Source organism: Anabrus simplex, chromosome 1 (genome assembly GCF_040414725.1).
Source record: "Anabrus simplex isolate iqAnaSimp1 chromosome 1, ASM4041472v1, whole genome shotgun sequence".
In the NCBI taxonomy this organism is placed as follows: Eukaryota; Metazoa; Arthropoda; class Insecta; order Orthoptera; family Tettigoniidae; genus Anabrus; species Anabrus simplex.
In genome coordinates this window covers 694,184,563-694,205,864 of record NC_090265.1, presented here as the reverse complement: position 1 = coordinate 694,205,864, position 21,302 = coordinate 694,184,563, and the positions used below count along the sequence as shown (strand labels likewise).

The 21,302-nt window shown below is 38.3% G+C and overlaps 1 protein-coding gene across 2 annotated transcripts in view; it reads right to left on the bottom strand.

The window, feature by feature from the left end:
• Positions 1-21,302, bottom strand: part of LOC136857351 (kinesin-like protein Klp61F) — a 295,057-nt gene that overhangs the window by 40,713 nt on the left and 233,042 nt on the right. For both annotated transcript variants that reach the window (XM_067135960.2, XM_067135961.2), the window contains exon 14: positions 11,643-11,822. In XM_067135960.2, the coding sequence (XP_066992061.2) occupies positions 11,643-11,822 (180 nt within the window). The remainder of the gene's footprint in view (positions 1-11,642; positions 11,823-21,302) is intronic.

Here is a 21,302-nt window from a genome sequence, read left to right as displayed (position 1 = left end):
CTGCAATCCATTACTTTTGTTTTGGACTTATTTATTTTCATCTTGTACTCCTTACCCAACACTTCGTCCATACCATTCAGCAACTTCGAGATCTTCTGCAGTCTCAGATAAAATAACAATATCATCGGCAAATCTCAAGGTTTTCATTCCTTCTCCTTGGATTGTGATTCCCTTTCCAAATTCCTCTTTGATTTCCTTTACTGCCTGTTCTATGTAAACATTGAAAAGGAGAGGGGACAAACTGCAGCCTTGCCTCACTCCTTTCTGGATTGCTGCTTCTTTTTCAAAGCCCTCGATTCTTATCACTGCAGACTGATTTTTATACAGGTTGTAGATAATTCTTCGTTCTCGGTATCCGATCCCTATCATCTTCAGAATCATAAATAGCCTGGTCCAATCAACATTATCGAATGCCTTTTCTAGATCTACGAATGCCATGTACGTGGGCTTGTCCTTCTTGATTCGATCCTCTAAGATCAGACGTAAAGTCAGGATTGCTTCACGTGTTCCTACATTTCTTCTGAAGCCAAACTGATCTTCTCCCAACTCAGCTTCAACTTGTTTTCCCATTCTTCTGGAAATAGTATGTGTTAAAATTTTGCACGCATCATATTCTAAACTAACGGTGCGGTAGTTTTCACACCTGTCAGCAACGGCTTTCTTGGGAATAGGTCTAAAGAACATTCTGCCAAAAATCGGATGGGACTTCTCCTGTCTCATACATCTTGCACCCTAAATGGAATAACCTTGCCATGCTGGTTTCTCCTAAGGCAGTCAGTAATTCAGAGGGAATGTCATCAATTCCAGGTGCCTTGTTCCTATTTAGGTCATTCACAGCTCTGTCAAACTCTGACCTCAAAATTGGGTCTCCCATTTCATCAGCATCAACAGCCTCTTCTTGTTCCAGTACCAAATTATCTACATTTTTACCTTGATACAACTGTTGGATATGTTCTTGCCATCTTTCTGCTTTATCTTCTTTCCCTAGAAGTGGCTTTCCATCTGAGCTCTTAATATTCATACACCTAGATTTCCTATCTCAAAAGGTTTCCTTGATTTTCCTGTATGCAGCATCTACCTTTCTCAGGACCATACAACCTTTGACATCCTTACACTTCTCCTTTAGCCATTCTTCCTTAGCTACCTTGCACTTTCTATCCACTTCATTCTTTAATCGCCTGTATTCTTTTCTGCCCTCTTCATTTCTAGCATTCTTGTATTTTTGTTGTTCATCAATCAGACCTAGTATCTCCTGAATTATCCACTGATTCATAGTTGATCTTTTCTTCCTTCCTAACTGACTTCATTTTTCATGACTATCCACTCTTCCTCTACTGTGTTTCCTTCAGCCTTTTAATTTAGTCCTTTTGCAACATGTTCCTTGAAACAATCCCTCACGCTCTTTTCTTTCAAATTGTCTAGATCCCAACTTTTTGCATTCTTTCCTTTCTTTAATTTTTTCAGATTCAGATGGCATTTCATGACCAACAAGTTGTGGTCAGAGTCCATGTCTGCTCCTGGGAAAGTTTTGCAATCCAACACCTGGTTTCTGAATCTCTGCCTAATCATAATGAAGTCTATTTGATACCTTCCAGTGTCTCCAGGTCTCATTCATGTATAAAGCCATCGTTTGTGGTGTTTGAACCAAGTATTGGCAAGGACTAAATTATGATCAGTGCAGATTTCAACCAGCCGACTTCCTCTTTCATTCCTTTGTCCCAATCTGAATTCTCCTACTGTATTAACTTCTTTGGCCTACCACTGCATTCCAGTCTCCCATCACAATTAGATTCTCGTCACCTTTTACATATTGTATTAAATCTTCTATCTCTTCATATGTTCTTTCAATTTTCTCATCATCCACTGAGCTAGTAGGCATATAGACGTGCACTATTATGGTGGGCATTGGTTTGGTGTCTTGAAGACAATAATTCTTTCACTCTGCTGGTCGTAGTAGCTTACCCGCTGCCCTATTTCTCAACCAACTCCTGCATTTCCCCTGTTTGATTTTGTGTTGATAATTCGGTAGTCGCCTGACTACTGCCAACGTACTTCACTTATACCAACTACATCTAACTTTAGCCTATCCATATCCCAGATTCTCTAACCCACCACAACGATTCAAACTTCCGACTCTCAGCATGTCAGTATCCATCTTCCTGATGATCGCCCCCTCGCGTGTAGTCCCCACCCGGAGATCCGAATGGGGGACTAGTTTACCTCCGGAGTATTTTACCCGGGAGGAAGCCATCATAAGTACATCATTCATACAGAGAGAGCTGCATGTCCTCGGGAGATAGTTACAGCTGTAGTTTCCCGTTGCTTTCAGCCGTGTAGCAGCATCAACACAGCTAAGCCATTTTGAGTATTATTACAAGGCCGTATCAGTCAATCATCTAGACTGCCGCCCTTGCAACTACGGAAAGGCTGCTACCCCCCTTTCGATGAACCATTCGTTAGTCTGGTCTCTCAACAGATACCCATCTGATATGGTTGCACCTGCAGCTCGGCTATCTGCATCATTGGGACACGCAAGCCTCCCCACCGCGGCAAGGTCACATGGTTTGCAGAGGAGGAAATCTTTCTTATCCTGGTAAATTTAAAATTTACCCTAATTGTATGTCTATGCGGTCTGTGCTAATGCAAGTTATTTTGTCACTTTTCAAAATGTTCTTAACCTGCTGGTTGATGACGTAAACTTATTCATTTGTTGAGAATAATACAGGCACTTTTGAAATATTTTAATTCTTACTTGGAGGCAACGAAGAGCAAAATAGATCTTGTTTAATATTTTTTAAGATTAAAGTTCCGACTGGAAAGCGAAATACAAGCACTAACAGGCTCACTGGATTATAAGCATCCTCGCTAACCAGAAGAAAAGAGTGAGCTTTGCTGAAGCTAACGCGTTAGAGGGAAACCTCATTAGTACATTCCTCATTAACACGTTTTCCCGCTTAGCACGGCGTAAATTCGAAGTCCCGATTCTCATGGTATTAAATCCGTATCAAAATACCACACTTGTCGTGTAACAAATTTTCACTATTACCGCTTTGTATGATCACATTTTAACTAGCCCTGAAAATGTTACTGTGTTTGTCATCCCCTGCGAAAGAAACTTTATTTCCAACTCAGGCAAGAGCCGTTGCCACAGTTACGTGATTACGAGAAATGGCCTTCCTGAACTCCACAGAACAAGTTGCACTTTCGGGGAGCAAGTAGTTAGCTTCAAGAATGTTCAGTTTTGCTCACTGGTTAGCAGCCAGATTGCTGAATAGCAAAGTGAGCCTGCTTGTGGTTGTATTTCGCATTCCATTCAGAAGGTAGAAATTTATTTTGTGTCGAGTGGTACAATGAACTGTACTGAATATTTGTCACGTGATACGAGAGCCTATGTATATCTGGATTAGAAACATAATCGTGCAAAACTGACTAGGATAGTGCATATTTGTCTTGTGATAGTGTAGTTGCCGACCCTGTGGCGTAGGGGTAGTGCGCCTGCCTCTTACCTGGAGGCCCCGGGTTCGATTCCCGGCCAGGTCAGGGATTTTTTACCTGAACCCGAGGGCTGGTACGAGGTCACTCAGCCTACGTGATTAGAATTGAGGAGCACTCTGACTGTGACATACCAGCGCCGGTCTAGAAAGTCAAGAATAACGGCCGAGAGGATTCGTTGTGCTGACCACACGACACCTCAAATCTGCAGGCCTTCGGGCTGAGCAGCGGTCGCTTAGTAGGCCAAGGTCCTTCAAGGGCTGTAGTGCCAGGGGGTTTGGATAGCGTAGTTATAGATAAGGAAAATGTGAAATTCCTTAATAATGAAGACTAAATTAAAATCTTTTTAGAAAGTGGACTGGCGTAAGCGCACAGAGGTCACGAATTTTAAAACTCGCACCGTCGAGTTTTGACTCGATCACTCAAGTTGGTCGAAGTTTTGATTGATTCAAAATAGCGGCCAAAGTTATTCCTGGCAGTTGGTGGTCTAATGTAACCAATTCCAAGAAATTTACGTTTAATAACCCACTGCTCCAAAATAAAAGCCTTCTACTAACATTTGTTTTAGAAAGAGTAATCTGCAATAATACTTCAATATTAAAAAAAAAAAAAAAAAAAAAAAAAAAAAGCCAACTTTAACATCTTTAAGTGTATTTGTTATTTTATAATCTCCAGGGGAGAAGATTTTCATATTTGTTCTTTCGTATTTTTCACACCTTTTAATACTTTCCTCTCATTTTTAGAAAAGGTAGTCTACCCCACCTGCATCCAAGTCTGAGTGTAGATAATCCCGGTAGCGTCTCAGGGAAAAAAAAAAAAATTATTTCATCAACATTCTACTCATTTATCATAGGTTCCGAGAAAGACCGCCTTCCAGTCCTCAAAGTATCGCTCAATAAACCAATCCTGTCAATGGACGTCTCCATTCGACATTCAGTATGAATCATTCATAACGCAAATGAATGTTACCTTAACTCTACATTTCTTATCCTATTTTTCATAAATAATAAATCCGCCGTAAAGCTAATGCAGTGAGCTCGCAGCTGCGATCGACTGTATTCTGTAAGAAGGAAGTCAGCTCCCAGACGAAACTATCTTTACATAGGTCTGTTTTCAGACCAACTTTGCTTTACGGGAGCGAGAGCTGAGTGGACTCAGGATATCTTATTCATAAGTTAGAAGTAACAGACATGAAAGTAGCAAGAATGATTGCTGGTACAAACAGGTGGGAACAATGGCAGGAGGGTACTCGGAATGAGGAGATAAAGGCCAATTTAGGAATGAACTCGATGGATGAAGCTGTACGCATAAACCGGCTTCGGTGGTGGGGTCATGTGAGGCGAATGGAGGAGGATAGGTTACCTAGGAGAATAATGGACTCTGCTATGGAGGGTAAGAGAAGTAGAGGTGAACCAAGACGACGATGGTTAGACTCGGTTTCTAACGATTTAAAGATAAGAGGTATAGAACTAAATGAGGCCAAAACACTAGTTGCAAATCGAGAATTGTTTCGACGTTTAGTAAATTCACAGAGGCTTGCAGACTGAACGCTGAAAGGCATAACAGTCTATAATGATAATGTATGTATGTATGTATGTATGTATGTATGTATGTATGTATGTATGTATTTTATTAGCATGCTAATCTGAAGGAAATAAAAAAAAACTTCCGTTACCACGAGAAAAGAAAAATGTGCTTTCATTCAAAATCAAAGATATTTTACATTTCTATCTGGCAATGAATCACAACTGAAATGGGATCTTCCTCTTGATAATAACTCATCCATTCAATACTGAACTTCATAATATTGGATTACAGTGAAACTCGGTTAAGAAGTTCCTGCATAAGAAGTTTTCCCGCCTAAGAAGTGTGATATTCTTGGTCCCTTGATCGTTTGCATTAAGATATAAGTATATTTATCCCACTTAAAGTGTTCTGTTGTAAATATATTTCCCGGTTAAACAGTTCAAATTTTAGAGCCCCTTGAGATAGAAAACGTCCGCTCAAGACAGCTCATGGTTAGAACTCTCCAGTCCCCATGCAAGTTAAACCCTGTGTCAGACCGTTTGCGCCCGTCGTGGAGCTTCTCCGGGCTTGCCAAGGCAATATGACGCCACGCTGTGACACCACCACCACCACATGCTCACTCTCACCTTGTGGAATCAAATCGAACCAATCAGTCGTAATTTCCACTCCACCGTTTACATCAAGCAGAATAGAATCAAATGGGATTCTACACGGGGAACACAAAGCACGCAATGGATGGTTTAACATTAATGCAGTAAGTTGCGTGCCGCGACAGGGTGAAGTCATTAATCGAGGTGGCATCAACATTAATTAAAAACTGAAAAATTTATTTGTCCACAACACAGCAGCTTCTTATGCATTACCGTACTGTTTGTTAGGAAAACATGAACGACAACCGTAGGGAATGCCACTTACAAAGTTGTTCACGGTAAATACTGTACATTCCAAGCCATGTCAATTATCGTACCGACATACCGTACTGTATATGGACTCAATATAAGATTTGAAATAAGGTCAACAATAATTGCAAAATAAAGTAGCGTGTAAGCCTAATCTACCACAAAATTGAATATTCTAACCTGTTTGGTTTTTCATTCCCTTGCTTATTTCCTTCCAGACATTCTCTTACGTTGTTGTTGCAATAATGCTTATGGGTCTTGTCGTAGAGGAAATTACGTTTAGGAACTAAACTGATAAGATTCTCCATGTCCATTATTAGTTAGGTGAATAAAATATTACGAAACAAAGAAACATCCCGACTCTTTCAGGAAACAACCGACCAAAGAGAATGCAGCCGACTTGCCAGCTGATACATATTATGCCGCCAAACAGCCGGCCGAAAGATCCTGATCGTCTATGAAGTTGAACGAATGTTGATAACCAGCTGGGTGTTGGTGAGAGGGGGCCTGACACACGCACTCAGAGGCATCGCGATACCTCGTGTTAGCATAAAATTGAAAGTTATTTTTACCTTTATACGAGCTAAACATTGTATTGTCGCTCGTAATTATTACATCGCATTATTGGAATGTAGCATAAGGATGAGGAGACATGAAATAAAATTCTCGTGGGGAAAGAAACTGTTAACGTTTAGATGTGCTAGTGTTGCTACTGTGCCTGTATTACTCGTACGTAATACCCCAATACTTTCCCATGCACTCATTTCCGCAACTTTGAACCTGCTTTTCTTTTCATTACCTTTAGCACGAAGAGGATTGAAGCAGGAAAATAAACTCAATATCGGCTTATCAATGCGGTACTTGGGAAAAACCAAGAAACTATGCCCGTGGCCGTGAAAACTAGTAGGAATGCAGGGGCGATATAGGCCTATGAATAAGTTCTAAGAATAAGTTGCCGATGTCCCGTCTGCTGCCGTTAACTTGATCATGATGTCGGGGGGGGGGGAAGGTGTGTGTGTTGTGTGAAAAACTGAGGCGGTTTATGGGAGGTTCAGTCAGTGTGCCCCAGAACACATGGAAGGCAATGTGGGAATGTGCGAGGTTTATAGTTCCTTTCCTCTTTCTGCAAGTTGCTTTACGTCGCACGGACACAGATAGGTCTTACGGCAACGATGGGGGGACAGGAAAGGGCTAGGAATGGGAAGGAAGCCGCCATGGCCTTAATTGAGGTACAGCCCCAGCGTTTGCCTATGTGAAAATGGGAAACCACAGAAAACCATCTTCAGGGCTGCCGACAGTGGTGTTTGAACCCACTATCTCCCGAATACTGAATACTGGCCACACTTAAGCGACTGCAGCCATCCAGCTTGGTGGTTGATAGTTCAAGAGAGCAGTAAAAACCTAAAAACAGTCAACCCTGGACCATTTCTTTTCAAGTAGGAGCCTAGACTTTTGTGTTTAATGCCTAATGCAGTATGGAATTTACATAATGTACGGTCACCATCTACTGTTTTAATGTTCTTAGTATTTCTTTTATACCTTGTGCAAGGTTTTATATAATATGTTCCTTTCCCTTATCAAGAATTTTTATAATACAGTATGTTGAATTACAGTATTTTACTGTATCTCTAAAAATACATGACATGATAATCTAATACTGTATTTATATTGTCTCTTTTAGCAGCTCTTATATACCAGCCTATTTTGGTATTGTTCACAAACATGGAAATCTGTTGGCTGTGTGTTTAACATGTATGTCAAAGTATAGAATAAGTTTCCTGCTTAAGTTTTTTTTTGTGGTCCTTTGAAAAACTTCTTAACAGAGATTCACTGTATTTAACACCATCTGGTAACATCTAAATCAAACTGCGACTCCACTGTTGAAAAAGAATAGAGTCTAATGATGAATACGATGCCCTACTGAAAATATAACCACGTAGATTAGTTGGTTTTCATCTAACTTAATTAAACCAAATTAAAATAAGAGAATTAAGTCCACCTTTTCAATACAAATTAAATAGTGTTTATCAAATAAACATTTAATGGGACTAGTTTCGACCTATTTAAAGGTCATCTTCAGCCATAACGCGGGTAGAACAACGTATTTGAAACGCAGTTGTTATAAAGATGGTCTTAAAACATAAAAGTTCGACACTATGAAAAGAAAAAAACTGACTGACTGAATACCATTTGGTGCGAAGCAGACTAGCAGAGCATCATGTCAGGACGAGGCAAGGGAGGAAAAAGTCTTCAGAATTTCCTTAAAATACTTTTGTTCACTTAGCTGTGGGAATATATGAGAAGAAGAGGAAGTCTTAGTATTCTTCGTAGTATTCATGAACGTAGATACAAGTCGAAATTCACAATCTTGATGAGGTATGGAATTGGGCACATATGCATTAATGTTGTCGTAGAGAAGAAGTCTTATGATATCCTTCATATCACTGTAAAGTGTAGATACACTTTTACACTTTAAATCATTTATAATCTTGATGAGATTTAGACTTTAGCATACATGCGAAGTAATGTCCTAATTACAATATGAGTTGAACAAATATTTTCTTGCAGTGGAAAGGAAATTCTATATAGCTGTGTATAATGAAACCAATGTAAAAATATTGAAGGTTTCCATGGAGACTAATGACTAAAAAACAAAAGTGAATAGGCACTTTAAGTTAAAAGATTTTTATTCTTTATATTCAAATGGTGGAGTGAAATCTTACCCAATACTGACATAAAAGGAAAAAAAAAAAAAAAATTAGAAAAATGTAGGAAATATTAACAAAATTTAAGGAATGTAAAATATTAAATGAAGAGAATGAAAGAAAGAATTGAAGAGAAATAAGTCAAATTGTGGCTGATCTTCTCTAACTTAATTCATATTTAATATACATGACCTTCATCCTTATTCTCTTTATTACAGTATTTGGGAAAATTTCATAATTGGTTTCTTATGACTGTGTTTCACTTATGAGATCAGAGATATTTGATAAGTTTCCTTAATATGCCTTAAGATTGTTGCCATACCTTCAAAAATGTTGTTAGAAATGAAATATTCATCTATTTCCCCTAAAATTAAAACTCATCTGCAATATTAGCAAACATAAACAAGATAAATATACCTTTCATTGAAAATCCACTAGTATAGTATACAAAAATATGTGCCAAACATTGAGATATTATTCTTACATCAATCATTTTCTAACCTCATTTCGTATTCCACCGTGCCATTCATTTGAATTAGCTCAATATCTCAACCTGCAGTTCGCTTGGGAAAAAAAGATCCTACATATGTTGATTACTCCTGTAATATATCCTTATATCTTCATTATGCATGTGGAGGCCAACAACTACTCGTATATCACTATGTTTCTTAATTTGACGTAAAAGCAGCTGATATCTTGCTAACACACTCTTCTCAACGTGAACCTAACCCTATAATATCTATTCAATACGATCCTCTCATCGATATGTATCATACAACTTCGTAACATCATCATACATATAACCCCTCGAGATATAAACCTTGTAACTCTCGACATCTCTACAAATACACAATTCAAAATCTATATCTTCTTAGCCATCATTCTTCTCATTTCATTATTCCTCCTTATAACATCTCTCATTACAAAAATCTCCCTCGACGATATTACTTCTGCAGTACTCAATCATTAAAGTAGGGTCCGACTCGTTGGCTGAACGGTCAGCGTACTGGCCTTCGGTTCAGAGGGTTCCGGGTTCGATTCCCGGCCGGGTCGGAGATTTTAACCTTAATTGGTTAATTCCAATCGCACGGGGGCTGGGTGTATGTGTTGTCTTCATCATCATTTCATCCTCATCACGACGCGCAGGTCGCCTACGGGTGTCAAATAGAAACACCTGCACCTGGCGAGCCGAATCCGCCCTGGGATATCCCGGCACTAAAAGCTATACGACATTTCATTTCATTAAAGTAGGATCCATCTCTTCCTTTAATTCGTATAGGTGCGGTCATGTTAGCCACTATTATTGCCTCCTAGAGCTCATCTACATCTTATAAGACATTCATTCTTCCTAATGACAGTATATATGTCAATTAAAATAATTAACACTTGTGGTTTCTATGACTAAGATATGTCGGTGATGGTTAGAATTTGGCACATTTACATGTGTTCCATGCGGCCGGTTAACGCTGTCATCTCCAGATGTCATATCTGGTCCCAATGCATTGCTGCTGCTCTGCTTCATTATAGCATACTAGGTAATCTTCTCCCACAGCTCAAGCGGATTCCATGATGTCACAGTTGCTCATGGAAGTAGAAATTAACATTGGTTTGGCAGAATGCATATTTAAAACATTCATTGAGCCTCTTAATATATCTATATTATTGTTTCTACATGGAATTGTCTCTCTATTACTAGGTAGATACGGTTTCTTGTTAATAAATATATTTTTCTCAGGCTAATTATGGATTCCAATTGCTAATTTAATCAGCCTTCAGCGTACAATATGGCCTGAAGTACAGAATTTTGACTTCTCGCCTATTCTCTGCAGTGGTTTCAATATCACTTTTTGCCGGTATTTAAATTTCAAGATCTCTGATCTTTTCCGTATCTCGATTGCTGTTCTCTGCCGTATAGCTCGCAATTATGCTTCGATCTTCTATTTAAATTATTCTTTCGTTCCATAACGACTACAGATTCAGTCTTCTATCTTCTCCGATGTCTTACTTGATGCAATCCTTTTTTTCTTCCCGTAAAGAATGAATTAGGTTTCAATTATTTAAAAAAAACAATACCTGTTCTATCTCAACGTTCTTATACAGGGCCTTTATAACTCTACGCCTTCTAAGATCGATGTAAGTTTCCGCGACATTTCTCATATTTATACTGCCTGAAGTCGCCGTGCGCCATTTTGTCTGCCCCTTTTTCTTTCGTATTTGTGTCTAGATTATAACGCAATGGTACAGCAGATAAGCCTATAGTTTTCACTGTACCCACGGATATACGATGTAAGATGTCCTCGCGTCGGAAAAATCACATTGTTTCCATATCCCAGTTGTATAGTTTTTATTCGTATATTCATTAGTACATTTTCTCGCTTAACATTTTCTTCTATCTTGTACCCTGCTGAAACGTAACGAGGTTTCACTGTACTTCCCTAAAATACAGTACATTTTACCCAGTGAAGTTCAGGAATTCAAAGCTATTGCATGTGGGGAACAGGACTTCAAATGAATGATGCGCTACGTGAGAAAATAAAGCAATGAGGAATACAATAGTGAAGTAGTCGTGTATTATATATCTATTTGATAAATGAAGTGTCTGACATTATCACAACTTTTTCGTTGTGTCGCTGCATAACTTTCCCTGCCGACTTTAAGCCTCTACGTTTTTATTTATATGGTATATAAATAAAAGGTGGCAATTATGCAAGAAATTAAGATAACTGTATTTCACTGAAAAAGCAATATTTATAATTTTGATGTCTAAATGTTGCTATTATATTCCATGTCGGCCATAATGTGTCTTTTCAAGTAATTATTTGCAATAGTATATGGGAAGACGATTCGGATTGACACCCGTAACTTTCAGAATGTTGCTTCAGGATGGAAAACTAGCTGAGAGTGCCATATCTCCATTAACTTCCTTAAAACAAACATACATTCATAAAGGCTCTGTCTTTCGAAAGTACAAGGATATTCACCTTTAACACAAGCTTTGTTAAGAGTAGACCAAACTTACCAGGCTTTGTCCCTTGTGGTTTTCCTGAACAGTCCTTAAGTTTGATGACACAATGGCAAGATCATCATTTAATGATTGCAAATGCTCCTGCCATGTTTCACTCTCTGAAGACGTGACTTTTATAGCATTGTGCAATACTCTGTCAGCATTATTCTCGATTTCACTTAGAGCACCTGAAACCTATGGAAAGAGAAAAAGTGAACGATTCCTATAATCAAGTGTGCACAGATCATCTACATTAACCAATTACGCGAACTCAATGTGTTTATTATACTATGACATATCCAGTACATACAGTAAACAGAGCATGTGTATTAAAAAGTCTATCATTTAGCAATATTTCAAATAAAAAATACATGCATACCATCCACTGTAAACAAAGTGGCACCCTAAATCAATTTATGCTTCAAATTATTATGTAAGCCTGTTTGATTTTAGAAGATTCTATGTGAAATGTAACTGAAAATTTCAATGAACATGTTGGGGTTTGTGCAATAGAGGAAAAAAAACAAAAAAAAAAAAAAAAAAAAAAAAACACCATTCCATTGGGATATACAGGGATACGAACATCTTACCTGTCAAGATGCATAAGACATACTCTGAAGCACCACTCTGTACAAATCTAAAAATGGTATGATATCCTTATACACAGAAATTAGGTACAGGAAAGACATTCGTAACTACCAAACTAGGTCAATAGATCAGATTTACACTGGCCATGTATCCTCTTCAAGACAGAATAACAAGCACAGCATATTCTGCTGCAGTATCGTATAACAAATTACATTACTTTTTTTTCATTATTTAAGAATCTATTGTTATTTTTTGCAAAAATATATAGAAATGAATTTATTATTGCCACAGTTAAATATAATAGCTAATTTTTTACTGCCAACATCGTTGAGATTAACGTATATTATATTAAGAATATTTAACTTTCTTTATACCATGAATTGTAAGGCCAAAATTGTAAAAGGCAGTCCCTCCCTCAAGCTACTAGCTCACTGGCACAATACTCTGAATAAATACCATATTTACACGAATAATACCCTCACATTAAAAAAAAAAATTGAGGCACAAAATTGGGGTGCAGGTTTTATTTGCGTCAATGTTGACAATTCCCCCCCCAAATCAGCGTTCCTAAAGTTAGGGTGCGGGGATTATTCGTGTAAATACGGTATATGCAGAGTATCTTATGAATAAAAGTTGCACTTCGCATGTTACATACCAGTGCATGTTATTTGTAATAATAAGTATAATGAATATCTGAAAAATTGCCTACGAACTACACTGAGAGCATCTGCAGATGGAAGGTGTGGTTTGATGTCTATGGATCCGTAATCCCTTGGGAAAGCTACATACAGAAAGCCTACAGTTGTCCACAGCTAAACACTGGAGTAAAAACATTCATTTCAATGGCATGTCTATGAAAAAAAAAAAAAAAAAACGCTAACTATATTTGTACCAAGGGCAGAATTCCCAAGCAATCTTAAAAAAGGTGACTAGATCAACTTAACATTAAAATTCGAAACATAGCTCACAAGGCCAGCATATTATTAAACAATTCGTTTTCAAATGGGGGAAAATTGAACACTCCAGCGGGTGGAAAGATTAAAACATTTCTTCTCAACAGAACTACATACCGTATTTGCTCGCATGTAACTCACTTTTCTGACAAAAAGTAAATGAACATTTTCGGTGTGTGATACATGCGGGGATTTGTGTACGAAAGATCGTAATCCTGAAAAAAAGTAAAATTTGCATTAGGCTACTGAAACAAGACAAATGGCATACCTGCCTTATTGATTGTCACTGCTTTCAAACTCCGAGCTATTTTTGTGTGAATCATTCTAGTCATCATCACATACTGCATCATCCTGACTTCTGTCCAATGCATTTGCGATACCCGTCTTTCAGAAACTCTTCACAATAACGTATGTCGACACCACAACCCATGCCCGCACAACCCAAGCACACACGAGTTCAACAGACTACCTCTATTTTGCTTCTGGCGTCAGCTCAGGCTCCCCTCCTGCCATCCATTCAGCGTACAATAGGGAACATGCATAATTTTCAAAAATATTTTTTTTGAAAAGTACACCAATGAAATAGTACGTAAACGTATTACAATGTGGTAAGTTGCCTTGTTTTCTACCATTAAAAAAATGTTCAAAAGTGCCTTTCCGCAAGGCGAGTGTAACGGCCTCTGACGTAAGCGGTGCGCTGTGACGTCACAATCTAGTACCGCACGCAGCTCTACCAGCCGTTGTGCATCAGCCGTTACTAAAAGCCGATTGTTTATTATTCGTGATCGCGAATAACTTCAAAATGACAGAAGAAAGGTTAAAAAAAAAAGCACAGGCAGACAATCTACTATGAGTAGATGTCATCATTCTTGTAAAATAGTGACTTTTGTGGCCGCGGAAATTAACGGATAAAAAACAAGCTTGTAAGTGGCATCTTTTATATACGTGCAATGTACTGTAACTCATAGTATTACGATAACAACGAACCTGGATAGAAATCACACAACTTTCAACATTCCCTTCTAGACTGATTCCCATATTAAAGAATAACATTACATTTTCGGGCTTTCAGCATTAGAAAAGAAATCAGATTTCAGCACTAACATAAACATATAGGTAGCATTATTGTATTAGTCCGCCTCTGTGGTGTAGTGGTTAATGAGATTAGCTGCCACTCCCGGAGGCCCGGTTTCGATTCCAGGCTCTGCCATGAAAGTTGAAAACAAATAGTACGAGGGCTGGAAAGGGGTCTACTCAGCCTTGGGAGGTCAACTGAGTAGAGGGGTTTCAAATCCCACCTCAGCCATCCTCGAAGTGGTTTATCGTATTTTCCCACTTCTCCTTCAGGCACCTAAGGCCACGGCCGTTTCCTTTCCTCTTCCTTGTCTATCCCTTCCGATTTTCCCATCCTCCAACAAGGCCCCTTTTGAGCATAGCAGGTGAGGCCGCCTGGGCGAGGTAATGGTCCTCCTCACCAGTTGAATCATACCCAAAGTCTGACGCTCCAGGACACTGCCCTTGAAGCGGTAAAGGTGAAATCCCTCGTTGAGTGCAAAGGAAAAACCAAACCTGAAGGATAAACTGATTAAGAAAGAAAGAAAGAAAGAAAGATCATAGTACTATAGGTCTATAATCTATCATTCCCGAAAAAATATATATTTACGGTTGGGGCAACTGGCCTACCCACTTCCGGGGCTCATGAAAGAGGAACATTAAATATCTTGGTGGAGGGAAAAAGTTAAACATGATAAAGATAAATATGACTTCATCTAGTTTTCACAAGTCGGGCTGAGTGGTTCAGACAGTTGAGGTGCTGGCCTTCTGACCCCAACTTGGCAGGTTCCATCGTGGTTCAGTCCAGTGGTAGTTGAAGGTGCTCAAATACGTCAGCCTCATGTCGGTAGATTTACGGGCACAAAAGAACTCCTGCAGCACTAAATTCCTACACATCGGTGTCTCCGAAAACCGTAGACGTAGTTAGCGGGCGTAAAGCCAATAACATTAATTACATTTGGCTTTTAACAAGCTGAGCATATCACACAAGAAAAGTGTCTTGGCGACTTTTTAGTCGTTTAATACAGGAATGTCTTTGGGTACTGTGACTTTTACCTTTTTCCCCTTTTTTTGCAATCTGCACCGTCACAGATAGGTTTTATGGTGACGATGGGACAGGAAAGGCCTAGGAATGGGAAGGAAGCAGCCGTGGCCCCAGCATTTGCCTGGCGTGAAAATGTGAAATCACGGAAAACCATCTTCAGGGCTGCCGACAGTGGGATTCGAAACCACTATCTCCCGGATGCGAGCTCACAGTTGCGTGCTCCTAACCGCACGGGCAACTCGCCCGGTATTTTTAAACTTCGGTTTATTGACTTGGCTTGTATAACTTAAAACTTAGGCTAAGTTGGATAATATTTTAAACACCAACATCACTATTTTCACCTGTGTGCAATTATGTTATTTATTTCACTAATATTATGATAATTATTACAATTGAGCATTGTTAACTTATAAGACCCCAACAGACAAGCTTTGGTTTTGTGTAGAGATATACATTTGTTAAATTCACGTTTTCTTTCATGACGTACACACCTATTTTTTTTTGTTTTGTTATATTATAGAGTATTTAGCTGTAGCCTAAATTTCTTTACAAATGTAAGCTCTTCAATATAGACACAAATAACTGTTGCATGCCAAGATAAATTGGTGTAATTAGAGCTGTCAATATGGTTCATAATCCCTTTGATTTACTACCTTGACATGGATCACCCAAAACATAGGTTAGGTTTGGAGAATACTTTAATAATCAGCATTAATTAATGCACTGTTTATTACTTTCATATTCCAAGATGTAAATGAAGCATTTAATTAAAGCAGCATACATTAAAATTCAAAGTGTTACCACTAGAACAGCTGACATGGAAAAGTGATTGAAAATTCCAGCCGAAGAGTAAAAGGTGACGTGAATGAAGAAACAAATGCCTACAAGACCTGCCTAGCAACGACTTTACATAAGTGCGTACTTGACCTGATTATGAACTTCAACTATATTTGTTTTCGGCGCAAGATAGTGATGTTCTGTTTACTCTCTTGACTGTGATTATTGTGCTTGGAACATTAACTGAATTGCTACGATATGATACAATGTTAATTTTTTGCCTGTGTTCAATATATTAGTTGCTTTAAGATCTTCGCTAATTGGCTGATGATGAGACTTGAAATGTGTTGAAACCGGTCCCAATAAACAGGTTGCAACTAATTTTTAGTTCAACTTACTATGGAGTATTGAAAGGTGGATCCTTCCCTATAATATTGTACATCTTACAGACCTACAAGTTTTCTATTGTGAAATTTATGGCACTGTTTAACAATATGGACCCTCAAGCTTGAGTATACTAGAGTTGCGTATTTGTTAATATTATTGGTTTTACGTCCTACTAACATTTCAGTAGGGTATTTGATTGAATTTCTTAATATGAGGGGCATAGAATGGAACCTGAACACAGATGCAAGGTCATTACTTTTTGTAATACTTGCGGTCCTTATCATTTCCGACGCCCATTATCTTGCTGGGTAATTTTTTCAGCGCATAACACTTTTCTTGGAATATAACTGCAATGTAAGATTATTTAGTGACAAACACTGATACATTATAAACAACACGGCGGTGAGCCAAGAATCATGCAGATGGCAATAAGAGTCGGTCACACCAAGCCATGTAGGTAGCAGCACTATCGGCTTTCTCGCTGAAAGCAAGCTGTCCGGTATTATCATATTAAAGTATTTGCCCTGGCTCACCAAAATCCATTTCTCTCTAGTTTTAGCGTCTTTGGAACATTTATGAACAATTTGTTTGGAATGGTATGCGGTGTGCTATTGCACATCGGAACTATACACCATTTATAAGTTTTCTGCCTCACTGTCTGCACAGGATTAATTTTAAGTCTAAAATATACCAGTCAGATTATTATCCAATGTATAGACTTCGAATTTAACTATACCAGACACTAACATAAAGTAGAAATACGCAAAGTGTATCCTGCTTCTCACAGCACACGATGTGTAATTTCGTCTGCTAATTCAGTCAACCTGTACGATGACGTCAGACCAATGAATCGCGTACTTCCGTGACGTAACACTTTCGTACTTTTAGATTTTTATCATGTTTGGAGTTATTATTTGTACATTCTGATCAAATTTTTGAATTATGCATGAAATTTTGAATCAGATTAGCATATTTTTAATAAAAAACCCGGATCATGCATGTTTCCTATTTACGTATGTGAAACATCTAAGGGTGATACACAATGTGAGAGTCCGCCAGAAATTTGAAGATAAAAATTTCATAATGTTCCGTATTGAACTGTATTCGCAATGAAATTGAAATAATAAGGTAGTTCAACCTACTCAATACAAATAAATGCGAAATGTAGTGTTCCTATTTAATTATAAGCGGAAGCGGTACCGGTTTCGACCCCAATCCGAGTCATCATCAGCCGAATAAAACGCAAAAAACAATGCATAGGTAAGAAAGAAATTAAAGATCAAGTCCCCACAAAAACAGCTGAAGAGGCAAAATAAATCAACGGGGATAGGCACTGTAAAATTCAGAAGAAGTAGAACGTAAGTCACTTAAAAGAAGCAAGGTGCAATCTTGTGAACAGCAGCATAGCACATGCAAAGTTCAGCATTGTCTCAATGTTTACGAGAAGGAGAGAACAGTTAAATGAGCCAGCTTGCATACTCTATCAGGCTGGAAGTCTCAACACAATCCAACAAATGTGAAGATCCAAAATCGTTGGATATCTACCCTACACACTGTTCTGTAGTTACAACTTTCTGAAGATTACCCTTGTGTTGAACTGCTCCTGCTATCTAAGCAAGAGACCTGTATTGCACTATAACCAGCATTGGCTGAGGGTAAAAAAAAAAAAAATCAAATAAATGCTTGGGTATGCCCTAACAAATTCGCTCCTTTGCACTATCATCAGATAACAGACCAATGCTATTTTTTTCTGAACCCAACTGAATAATTATTGAAGGCACATACAGTAATAGCCCGCTATAAGTAGTACGGTACATAACGAGAACCCTGTTATGACAGTTTTTGTCTATCCCTTCCAAGTAACTATATTGAACTGTGTGTTATCCTTCGGTTACAGCGAGAGCCCTGTCACTGACGCATCTATTATTACGAGGGATTAAGCGTGCACGCTTTTCCTGTTGCCACTTGTGTATTAGGCTTTCTCCGAACCAAACGTGTTAAATTTACTTATGTCCGAAAATAAAATAGTCATCCGGTAGTCTTGCCCCATGTTTACATATTCCTTGGCGAACGCTCACCTCTTCCGTCGGTTTATCTCGCCTATAAACGGCTTCTTTCGCGCTGCTGTGTCTTAACAGCCTGCTTCATGGAGACGATTCCGGATAGTTGGAGGTGTAACAATCTTCCTGGTAGGTACGTGAAGCAAGATGTTTCCCTAGTTCAACTGCTCTAATTCTAGGGTTGTTTGCGGCTTCACGAACAAACTGGCGAGATTCACGTTGCAAAAGGACTCATGGTCGTCCATGTCATTTTGCACTATCGGTCGATCCAGTCTTCAACTGGTTAATAATATACTGGACAGTTGCATGTGATCGTTTCACCAGCTTCTCTATCTTCTGAAAGCTGAATCCTTGTCTTTGCAGGCAGCACTCAACTCTTGTGATTTCCGACCCATATTGTACCAAAGACGTAATGTTCTAATAACACTACGGCGAGTCAACCTTCGCTTGTAGTCACTCTTTAAGACAGGGGAAGGGCATGTAATAGTCCAATGGTTACAAACATTGGACGCGTATGAATACCTTCTTTGCCTATAAATAAGCCTTTTATTCCGTTATAAACTAATGTGTTCACGTTAATAGAATGTGTTTTTGTATAATATACTGCCATTAGATCCTTATACAAATCTATGGACTACCATAATGCCGAAAGACAAATTATAGACACCAACAAGGTACCAAATAGTGTATGAGTAGTTTTTTTACCCACTGTATAAGAATTGTTGGATGCGCTAGCGAGTGATCAAAAGAGCTCTGTATTATCTTAGTGAGAACTTAGTTAATACTTACAGAAATTTAGCAAAGAGTGTGTGTGTGTGTGTTTTACTCATTTTGTAGTTCTACAAATATTGGTGATTAACAATTAGTTGTAGTAATTGAGATCAGTAATATTTAAATTTTTACACTGAGTAGTTCTGTAGGCGTTTGCTAGATTACGTGCTGTAGGTTAGGTTTTAATCTGTTTCTTTCGTGGATTGGGAGAAAGAAACAATAGTATAGACTTTTATATTATTATTTAAATATTGGAGAGTTATCTTTGTTGACAGAATACTTACAAAAATGGGATATTATATGGAGTTGTAACTTCCGCAGTGGTTACATCCGTACAAGCAAGAGACACGGTAATTCAAATAGCAGTGGAACGGTTCTACCTATTACAAACGTAATAATATATATGCGATTACAATGCAGCTAACGATTAACTTTGGTATAGTTTCCTCGCTATGTCCACTAGCGAGCTCTCTCGTCAACATTAGGAGTTGGAGTCTATAATACCCGTTGACTGCTGTTCTCTAGAAGAAAATTAAGAGAATAATATGTTAGAAATAGCGGCTGAACTAAACGATTGGTTAATTTTATTGTTATTTATTGAAATTAAGTAAGAATATGCTACACCTCAAGATATGGCAGAGTACATCACTGATTTCAGAGAATGGTTTATATTTTTTGCGCTTAATTACATTTTGGATAGGCTGATCCCATGTTAATTTGTGGAGAGTAGGTTATTTCTGTACGTGTGCTGGAAATATATATGTTTAGGTAAGGTGGTGCTGTTTGAGAACAATAACTGGGACGTTTGTCACAGAGGCCTCAGGAGTGAGGTATCGGATTTCAAAAAAATAACAAACGAGTAAGTTGTTATGTGGATATCATCCGTGAACAGGAAAGCTTTGAAAAACTGACTGCCATTTCATTAATATTTTAATGTGCATCGGGTTTTCCCCCTGACTTTTACACAAAATCTTATATAATGACAATCGCTTATAGTAAGTAAATTTTTCGACGTCACAAATTCTTGCCATTACGGGTTTCTACTGTATATAAGGAAATGTGGCTGTTAGATGGAAGATTCTTATCGCATACATGCATCTTCATCGTAAACTGTTACACCTTTTAGCATTCAGTCCGTAAGCCACTGCGAATAGCCGAAGTGTTCCATAATGCTCTATTAGTAACCAGCTCTGTAGCTTCTTTTACACTAACTAGCTAAATTTATGGATCACTTGAATTTTCAAATACAAAGCCTGTTAAATTGTGAAACATTTCTTTTATTACTTAAACTAATTATATTCATAAGAAAATTATCAAAGCAAATAAGGATAGCAACAACAGACAGATAACATTACAGTGGAACCTTGATTCTCCGTTTTTGGAGGGATCACAAAAAACCACACACACACTCACAACACGGGAAAACAGAAAATCCAGGAACGAATGAAATGTAAACAATTTGACTAAACATCACAAAAATGAAATATGTATACTTACAATCTTACAAACACCCCTAAACCAAACTACAGCCCCAATATGCCTACCAAGCAACCGCTGTTCGGTCCGAAGGCCTGCAAATTACGAGGTGACGCATGGACAGCATGACTAATCCTCTCGGCCGTTTCTCCTGGTTCTTCAGACCGGAGTCGCCATCTTACCATTAAATAGCTGCTCAATTAAAGGTAATTGTAGAATGAATGAACCTGGAACCAGCCCTCATATCCAGGTAAAAAAGCCTGACGTGGCTGGGAATTTAGCGTTTAGCGTTCATGGGACTGAAATGTTTGGACGGTTGATCCGGAAAATAGTTTCTTCGAGGAATGGATAATGTTGGATTTTTACAACGCGATTTAATTAGGATGCTCGCGGGACAAAGTAATTTGAACGAATAATACGAGAAAATGTAGTTTCCGGGAACGTATAATCGAGGTTCTACTGTACTTACACAAGTTTCTCATGAAAATGATCAGCGTAAACAATGAAACAAATACTTCATAATTTAACATACCTTTTCCTTAAAAAATTAGCCAGAGAATGCGTG